A 10,355-nucleotide genomic window follows, 5' to 3' on the forward strand; every position below is an offset into this window, starting at 1 on the left:
ATATCTATTCTAGAGGAAAGTCTGGGACTAGGTAAATTATTAATTTAAATTAATGACATTGATTTTAGTCTAGATACATATGAGCAGTGTCACGACAAAACCAACATAGTGGGTTTACGACCAGCATAGATCCAGACCAGCCTGCACATCCGCGCAGTCTGATCAGGATCCATGCTGTTCGCTAGCAGTTTTTTTTACTTGTTATAGGGCCTGTAAGCGAACAGCATTGAACCTGATCAGACTGTGCGGATGCGCAGGCTGGTCTGGTAGTGGATCCATGCTGGTCGCAAACCCACTACGTTGGTTTTGTCAAGTGGCAGCTCATATTGATTTTTGAAGCAATGACATAAATAATAAACATATAATTTACACCACACACGGCACACTATGTTAAAAACATCAAAACATAAATAAATGTAATTTACATTTCTATTTATAGGTTAGAACCGACCCGCTAGAACAATGACACATTTAGCATAAAAATTATATTTTTCATAATTTGTTCAAAATTTTCAGCAGGGTTAAATTTAATCAGTAAATGTTGGCAGGAATTTTTAAGGTGAAGATCTCCATAATTTAAAACTTTTGAAACAAGCCAAAATCTACACAAAGTGAACAAAAAACCAACAACAACAACCCCCCCCCCCCCAATGTATTGTACAAGTTTTACCTGTTTTAGTGCAGAAATTTCAAGTCTTTCTTCATCTAGTGCTGTCTTTTCAACTTTCTTCACAGAAGCATATTCAGAAGTAAACGGTGCGAGTTTCTGTATGTTTAGTTCTTCCTTTAACTGAAAGAAATAAAGTTAGATTATTCTTTACTTTCGGCATCTTATCAGTCATTTGAATAAAGCATTTATCTAAATATCAATGACAATCATTAACAAACATTGGCTTTGTCATGTCATTATTGTTTATTTAAGCAGAGTTATCTCCCTTTTGCAATTTCCATACACCATGAAAATATTAACATTCAGCTAAAGGTAACCATCTGAGTTAAAAGATAGTGGAAATAAAAAAGGGATGACATACATGTAGCTTATAATTGAAATATCAAAGTTCAAGCAAGATATTTTTAGCTTCTTGAAATTTTATTCAGAGACAAGGTCTAATGTTAAAAAATAAGGGAATTTAACCTGGACAACAAGAGTTTCATGCAGACAGAACTTGCAGACTTTCGGACAGATTGTAATGAATTCCTGAAAAAGGCTTTGATTTAAATTATCAATACACCAGAGGAACATGTTACAGAATGTAACATTCAAAAGGAACAAAAATAGACACATGATTAGAGAGTAAGGGTGTAACGGTTTACCGGTATACCGATATATTGCAATATGAAAAAATAAATTTTGTACCGCGGTACCATTTTTTGTAAACCGGTATTTTATAAAAATCATAATTTTCAATTAATTGCCTTCTAATTTTGTACAAATTTTGTTGGCGCCAACGTAAGATAAAAGTATCCGACAACTAGTACACTTAAAAGTCAATAAGCGGCCGCATAATTTGCAATACATTGCAATACGCTTCAGCAAAATGGCAATATATTGCAATATGGTTTTTGCTGTATTGTTACACCCCTATTAGAGAGCTCTGTCATTGATTCATTACAAAGCATAATGACTATACATTAATTATGATTGGAATCGGATGACAAATATTGGCGATACACCGAAATATATTCCTAAATTCTATAATCTTTGCAAACAAAGGCTTCTTCACTGTAATAGTGCTAAATGCATTTTTCCCAATTTTTAACTAAACACTGCTGAAATTTCCATTCCCATGGGTATGGATCATGGGTTGTGTTCCCAATATCCCGGAAAAAATCCCTGGTAACTGCATTTTTTGTCATCACTGCTATGAAAGAATTCCATTATGAGACAACAGCTTAATGTTAGACATGACCACCTGCTTTTGTAAAAGTTAAACAGTTTTTCATCAAATGTGTATCAATTTATATTGATTGACAGAAAAAATATCAACGATACATTGATATTGTCTCCATCAATGGCAGCTCTAGATTGATATTGAAAAGATAAAAAAAACAAAACAAATGGGACATTAATAGGTTCGAAAATGACTGGAAGGGGTGGGGGTGACTCAGCTGCTTACCCTCAATATTCAATTGTGTTATTGAAAGTTGAGTATCTTAATTTGCACAGAATACTGGATACCGCAGAATACCTACTAACTACAACTGTGACAGTGTCTAAGTTCCATTAAATGTTCCTTCTTAATTCCTGTATCAACTGACACAATAACAGTTCAAGCAAAGGCTTGGTACTATGCATCTGATTGATATAGATCTTTTGGTAAAGGGTCAACTCGGCCCTAGACCAAGTCGGCACGGGTCAACTCGCCCCCCTATTAAAATTTATATTAGGATATATATAGATTGTTTAGATTGTTAACATATAAAAAGTAATAAAAGTAATCATTACCAGTAATATATACTTATGGGCCGAGTTGATCCGTGCCGAGCTGACTCGGGTAACGAGTATGATTTGGGCCGAGTTGACCCTGATTTGATCTTTTGTTTCGTAGCAAATATTTTTGTACTTTCAGAATGACTGTGGCAAACTTTTACATATACATTTGTTTTTTTTAAGAGTCTTCAAATTTTCTCATTAAATATGTATATTTATTAATATATTAATATGAAAATGTCCATTGAGACTAATCAGTGTAACTAAGAACTAATTATGACTTCATATAATAAGCTAATAAATAATTTACCTGTGCTTTTAATCGTTTCAAACGAATGTTATCTATTGAAGGTCGATTCTTAGTGGTTGAGTGATTGTTTACATTAACAATGGTCGGAACAGAACCGAATACTAGTCCCTTTCTCTTACTTTTAAAATTCAGAGATTGTGCCACTTTACATGTGTATGGGCCCTCAAAACAATCATCCGTAAAGTGGTCCTCACACACAACCTTTTGTCGATGAGCTTTAAATGTTTGCAGATTTAATTTCTTGTTGTGAAGGTTTTCAATCCATTTCTTGCACAATTTCCTGTGATCGTAAGATTTAAGAGGATCCGGAATAGGGAAAAAACTTTTCCCACATCCACTTTTGTTTACACAATTAAAAGCCTGGCACTGCGGCATGTTTAACTTTCAAAACACAGATGATCCTGTCACATATCGTGACTTAAATTATAGCTGCACAATATAAACACACTTTACATGAATTTTCGCAATGATTATAACAAAAAAAAAAATCCAGCAGAGAAAGCCAGAGTCAATTTGTTTACACAATTAAGCCTGGCCCAGCGTCATATTTACTTTCGATACACAGGTGATCCGGTCACATATCTTGACTTCAATTATAGCTACACGATATATACACACTTTTCAAGCTATCAGTTAATAAAATTTTTCGTAAATAATTATTTCACAGTGAAATAAATGGGGAAAAATCCAGCAGAGTCGAGTTGTTGTTGTTATTTTTCATAGCGCGCGATTTAACCGGAAGTGGGTATATGACATCACATTCTCGGTCTCGCGAGAATTAAATCGTTAACATGGATGCGCCCGTATGCTCACAAAAATAAATAAATAAACGTTCGTTTCTCTCATAAACGATTGACTTTAATACCATTTTTATCCTAAAGCTACTATTTCAAATATTTTCAATAAAATAAAAGCGCTTTTATGTCAGCCATTCTTTATCCTTTAAACATTTTGATTTTATTAAAAAATCTTTGAAAATCTGTAATATAAGGGTTGAGGGCTTGAGGCATCGGCATGCAGCCAACATTTAACCCTGTGTGATCGTAAGGGGCGACTTAACTGGTTCGAATAACTGTCAACGATCTCTTAGCTCCAGTACGTGAGGCTGTTTTGACCCCTGGTGTTGCTTTCCAGATGGTAACACACGAGGTTAGCCAAAGTCATCTTACCTTTTTCGGCACCATATGACCTTTACCATGTTAAAACACTATAAAACCAATAAAAAACAAGAGATAGGACAGCTGTATATTTATAAGGATAATCACTTTTTTGTATTGTCCATTGTAAACATTGTATTTTCTGCCTTTTGGCAACAAAAGTAAGTGTTAGCCATTAACAGCTAATGAATAACACATTCCAAAGAAATATTGAAATGTGTTTGAAGATTGTATCTTATATTGTAATTTATTTAGCAAATTTAATTTTTTATAATATTATATTGACTGTCAAAAGCATAAGTGCAGAATTCGCTCTATTTCATTATTGCTTCGTTCTTCAAATCTGCATTTTTCAGAAACCTGTCATATGATATTTTTTTAAACAAAATAGCCGAGATTTGACCAAAATGTATTAAAATCGGCATGAAGACAGACAAAATAAGTATTTGAAAGGAAGGAAAATGCATATATTTATGTAATTTGATACTATATTTATTGTACAAGTTAAATAAAATCATATTATGCGAGCCTTTGTTATATTAAACGAGTTTTATAAATTTAGTATTGCATCTTATATCTATAATAAGATCGGTTTACAGTTACAAAGAGTCAATTTCGTACGGGCAAACATTAGCCCATTTTAACGCATTTTTTGTATATAGCGCAAATGACGTCACGTCAAGTGTTTTTACACTAGTGTAATATCGTTTATATTAAATGGATTTATAACACTCCTGTGTCTTGGCTTATGTGCACAAATATTGTATATAAACGTGAAGCAGAACCTTAATATTTCTTGACGCCAAAAGACTCTAATTCAAAACAGTTATCGGCAAAGTTTATATCATATTAAAGGCACATCATGACTCAGAAATCTATATTGTTTAATTCTTTAGATATGTCAAACATGTGTTTGATAATGTTTTAATAATGGATTAAGAGCATGTTAGATGTTTAACAACTAAAGAGTAAAGCTGAAGGTGCAGTATTGTGTTGTAAAGTAGCAAAATGTAAACAAAGTAGTATATTGACTTCCATACAAAACACATTTAACTATACTTATTATATCAATTTCCAATATAACAAAATCAGCAAAAGATAATTAAATTTATGTATATGGCATATATGTATGTTTTTAAAACTTAAACAAAATACAAAAACAAATGTTTTTGAGTACCGCTCAGCCGGTGCTACATCCAATGAAGTGTATTCGTAACGAGTACGCATGAGTTACCAAAGATAGCGCTAGGGGGCTTAAGGGATGTTTCTCGTTTTCATTACCTCACAAGTACAAACTCAATAAAACCGAGTCTGCTATTTTCATGTAATTTTGATGTGATTAATTCTTCCGAGGAATTTCTCCAGATTTTGAGGAATAACAATTATAGCATTTCTGAGGCATATTGAGTCTTTAAACCTTTGAAGTAACTTGTGTATCGCTTGCAACCTGCTTCTTCTACAAACACAAGCTATATAGACTGTCAATTATTATTATTGTGCTTGGACGAAGTACCATAATTTCTCCGTTATACTTCATTAGCTATGACATAGATATATCAAATACATACAAAGTACATATTGTTTTGATTTGTGCCGTTTTCTTTACATCTTAACTAGATACTTTTTGTTTTATCTGCTATGTTTATGCCAAGATTCAATTATTTTATTTTATATTATTATCGTCGTTATAACATACAAAATTGTTAAGCATCTAAAGACGATATCTGATATTAACCACTAATTTTAATAAAGGAAAGTTGTAAAGTATTGAATTGTTTGCTGTAATTTTGAATTTCCGTTTATTAATTGTAGGTTGCTATGATTTCCTGTTATATAATGACATCCAGTCAGTTCTTTTGGCCGTATGACCTGTCCTGTTTCGTGTTCTGCTGGGCTCCTTCATTGAATGCCGCCCTTCCGTGTTAATTTTATGTTTCAAATGTTGTGTTTATTTGATACATTTAGATAAAAACGATCCCTTATTTATGTACGTTAAATTAACATGATTAACAAGTAATAAATTGTACAGTCATAGTAAGAGAAATTAGACTGAAGCTTTCATATATAAAACTTTAAGTCAAGTCTTTCTCCAACAAAAGAAAAAAATATAATTCGATACAGATACTAGTGTACAGACTCAATCAAACCGAGTCAGCACTCTTCATGTAATTTTGCTGTTTTAATGCTTCCGGGCGATCACTTTTTCCAGATATTGATACGTCGCACAGCAGGTGTCAAGTGCTATGTGTCAGTCTTAAAAAGTTACCCCGTACTTCACTTCAGTGTTGTAATATGTTTCTGGTCCTTCGAGATCATTGAGTCCAGCACGTTTAAGTGTTGAGGATTGAGTGCCGCTTAAACTGGTGATAGGGGTGTGGATTGGGGGATGTTGTACATTTTCATTATCCCTCGTGTACAGACTCAATCAAATCTTGTTTGACAGCAAAATCACATGATAATTGCAAACTCTGTTTGTGTATCTCTATTATTTGAAGATATTTAGGCAATGCATTTAACTTCATGGCATTATTGTGTGGTCCATTATCGTTCATACTGCATGTTAAAACGGTATCTGTCAAATGCATTTCTTCCACTGTTTTGTGTTTTGTACTTTTTTGTCAACAAAAGACAACAAAAGATGCATAGATTAGCCTGTGATTTTCATGGAGAGATTTTTAGGTTTCTGATTGGTTCGTAAAGCAGTGCCATTTAATTGATTAGCCCTTTCTTACTTTGCATTGCGCCCTGTTAAGTTTTTGTTTGGGGTCCTTGTCACAAGTTCTTGTTGCTGGGTCGTGTGTGGGTTGCGTTCATTGAACGCCGCCTTCCTTGTTGATCTTGTCTATCATATTTAATGTTTGTACATAGAAAACAAGGATAAAAATATAGCAATATTACAAGTAAATAAACTTTTTTGATATTATGTGAACATTGTCAGTACATCATACATCATATTTTCATAAATTTACAATGTTAAGGCCTTACAAATATACATTATCATGATGTGAAAATACTCAATAATATATACAGTTATAGCCATTACCGTGACTTGTCAAGGGAGAAAACTAAGATTACTAAACACATTTTAACATGACACAATTGTCTTCCTTGTAATAATTATTTCCTTTGAAGAAGCTATCCACCAAGCTTACGGAATGTCGTTGGTTCTACCCAGGTACCAGTTCGTGCCTAAAATAAAGAACAGAGGGGCATATGAGGTATTCCTCTATCAGTAAAGCAGGCAGGGACATCCTCATAATTATGACCTATATTGTGTTGGTGTGACCTAAAAACAAACTATAAAATAAAGACTTAATGGCTTATTAAGAAAATGAAAGTACGAATAATTGCTGCTATTCAATGCATGCAATTATTTAGGAACATAGAAAGGGGAATAACCATTCCAATTATTGGTGTAATGATTTTCAAGATTTGTTTACTTTTAGTTGTTTATTACCAATTTAGTATTACTGTTACAATAATTACAAAGTGTTTTTGTACCAAATTTTGCTTAATATTTCGTTTTCTAATATAACTATATAATTCGCATTCAATTAATAGACCCTATGTATCCCCAAGTTTTGCGGGATACGTGTATACATTAATATTTTACTTAAAAAAATGTTACTCGATTTACTATTTGACACAAGCATAAATGTTTAAAAACATTGTTCAGGTCTATGATCGAGTGAATAATATTTGTGTGAATCAGAACAATAAATATGGTACTTTTATATGACTTCAGGTGGTCCTTTTATTTTTTTTTTTACTTTGAATGGAAATGGTTCTCCTGGTCATAAATCTGAGTAATAAATGCATATTTTGATATCGCCATTAATAGTTCTTTAGTTATCCTTGTTTATTGAGAAAAAAGTATATTATCGCAACAAATAATAAATATTAAATTTGTAAACTATAGAACGATTTTCCACAGTGAACTTTCGACGATTATCAATTTGATACAATTTAATGGTACATTAAAGGTGCCACAAATCTAAAGAACAAAACTCAGTGTATAAACCGAATGTAACTTTCAAAACCTGTATATGTCGAGATGTTACATAAAAAATTATTGCCGTGTGCATGATATTTTTTATGATCATTAGGTGATCATTACGATGTGTTCGTCCACCTAGAATAACGACCAAGACCACTAATATGACTAGTGCCATTGCGCGACTACGAACTTACGTACATGTTCGGCTTCACCCGCGACATCTTTGATGTCGATTTCTCTAAATATACATGTAATGACTACCAATACAGCTATGGCGACGATATTGAGTACGGATACGACGCCAACAGTTACAACTTCGATCTCAATGAAGACGCCGACGACTACGGCCATGACCTCTATAAATCAAAAGACCATCACTTCTAAGGATTTTACGTTTATTAGTACGGATGCAAGCCGAGGACACTGACGTCTATATCGACTTACACAAATACGACTTATACAACAACGATTACGGCTTAGACTACGACCGTTAATAATTTGAAAAATAATACGGTCACGACTATGATAACTACGACTTTCATGCCTATCAATTCGACTTCCACAAAGACTTTGGCCAGATACTTTGATGGAACTTTGACTTAAATGCTTTACTGGTTTCAAGCACTTTGATTTCGAACTTCTTCGAACAAAGTATTGCATCTAAATATGTGTTGCTGGATTTCATTGCATAGTATTGTATTTAGAGTCCAGATGAAGTATTTTGAGCAGTGCTTTCCCCCGTAGCAAACAGGTTGTCATTTTTATCAACGCCGTAAAACATTATCTCTTTCACAGATATCATTGGTATTTCCTGATTATCTGCTACACTTTTTTTAGACAAAACCTCAACAAAAGTGTAATTTTCTTGGCACAAGTTTCTGAAGAGATAAATAAAAACATTAAGTTTTCCTGTAAGGAATGTGTACCATGTCAAAAACACCCTAACAAACGAGTGATAAGTAATGCAAACATCAAAAGAATGAAGCATCATCGACATATATTGGAACAATGTACTGCTAAAGTGATTTAAAGGACTACCAATATTATTATTTGTGTTAGAGAAACATACCAACCCATAATAAAAGCACTCTTATGCAAGTAAGTTATGAAACAAAGTCTGTTTCAATTACATCATTACAATTACACAATGTCAATAAAATTTAAGGTGCTTCAGCGCATTGTTTATTAAAATTTCTTTTTTTGCATAGTTATTTTCAGCATACCTTACCAAAAACACATGTTGAAATAAAGACTATGAATACGACAGAACTGTAATTAACCGCAGCTGTCACAAATGAGTGTGCTTTTAGTTATACAAATAAAAATCTTCAAATATTATTGGTGTATTAGTTTACATTTAGAACATAAACTTCGGAACAGGAGTGTAATGGATAGAGGATATTCAATGTTTTACGTTCTGAACATAACATTAAATTTATGGAATTAAATTATATTATGAAATTATATCGTGAGAGCCTCTGGCGAGCAAAATATTATTTTATTCAACGATTTCAATAAATTAAGTTACTGTAATTTACACACAAACAAAAATGTATCCATCATACCCGAAATAAAGACTGTTCAAATGTTCAAAGTGCAAAAGAATCATATTTCATTGACGCGCCTATAGTGTACCGTAAACATTTAGCGCGTCTTAACGCTATGTTTGTATAACGCAAAGGACATCACGTCAAAATATATGCACGACCGTGCAAACCATTTTTACGGAGTCGCAAAAGCGGCACGGGTGTGTGATAAACATCATTTTAGTACGATAGTGTTAGAATTATAAATGACGTCACGTCAAAATATATGTACAGCTTTATGGAGTTGCAAAATCGGCATGGGTGTATGATAAAGCAATTTATTAAAAACAATATAATTCTAGTGTAACAGTAATAATACTCTAACTTCACTCATTTGCGTCAAATACAAATATATATATTTAGCGTGAAAGCGCGCTAATATAAGCATTACACTATGGGCTAATATATACTAGTGAAAAAATTACCCTTTTTGACTGTAAACCATTCTAATTTTAAATACGTCATAACGGCAATCTCATATAAGAGCAAATTCAATAACGAATTTATAAAACCCATTGAATGAATCAATATTATTTTACAGGTTTATTACATCAAGATTTAAATTTACAGGCATTCAATATTCTCTATGTGTCATCCAATCAAAATAATAATCGGATAATCATTTCTAATGTTCCATTAATCTTGACATTATTAAATGATGAAATTATTCTGGGATCTAAATAATGGTCAATTTTGGAACTCACAATGCTATATCGAATATAGCGCCAACAGACTTTCCTGGACCGGCTTTAACATTTCTAAATGTAATTGTATTTGAAGATAAGACAAATGTTTTTTTTATTGGTTATATTTTTTTCCAATTGTTTATTGAAAATAGATCATAATGCCCAGTAAAACAAAGGTAATATCAAAC

The 10,355-nt window shown here is 32.7% G+C and overlaps 1 protein-coding gene across 1 annotated transcript; it reads right to left on the reverse strand.

Annotated features, from left to right (window-relative positions):
* Positions 1-433: 433 nt before the first annotated feature.
* LOC132746357 (uncharacterized) lies at positions 434-3,682 on the reverse strand. The gene is made up of 3 exons (XM_060735474.1): positions 2,742-3,682; positions 671-790; positions 434-454 (listed from the first exon to the last, which is right to left on the reverse strand). The coding sequence occupies exons 1-3, from the start codon at positions 3,114-3,116 to the stop codon at positions 434-436; spliced, it is 516 nt and encodes a 171-aa protein (XP_060591457.1). The 5' UTR covers positions 3,117-3,682.
* Between the last annotated feature and the right edge of the window lie 6,673 nt (positions 3,683-10,355).

Source organism: Ruditapes philippinarum, unplaced genomic scaffold (assembly GCF_026571515.1).
Source record: "Ruditapes philippinarum isolate M1 unplaced genomic scaffold, ASM2657151v2 ctg2590_1_1_1_1, whole genome shotgun sequence".
Lineage (NCBI taxonomy): Eukaryota > Metazoa > Mollusca > Bivalvia > Venerida > Veneridae > Ruditapes > Ruditapes philippinarum.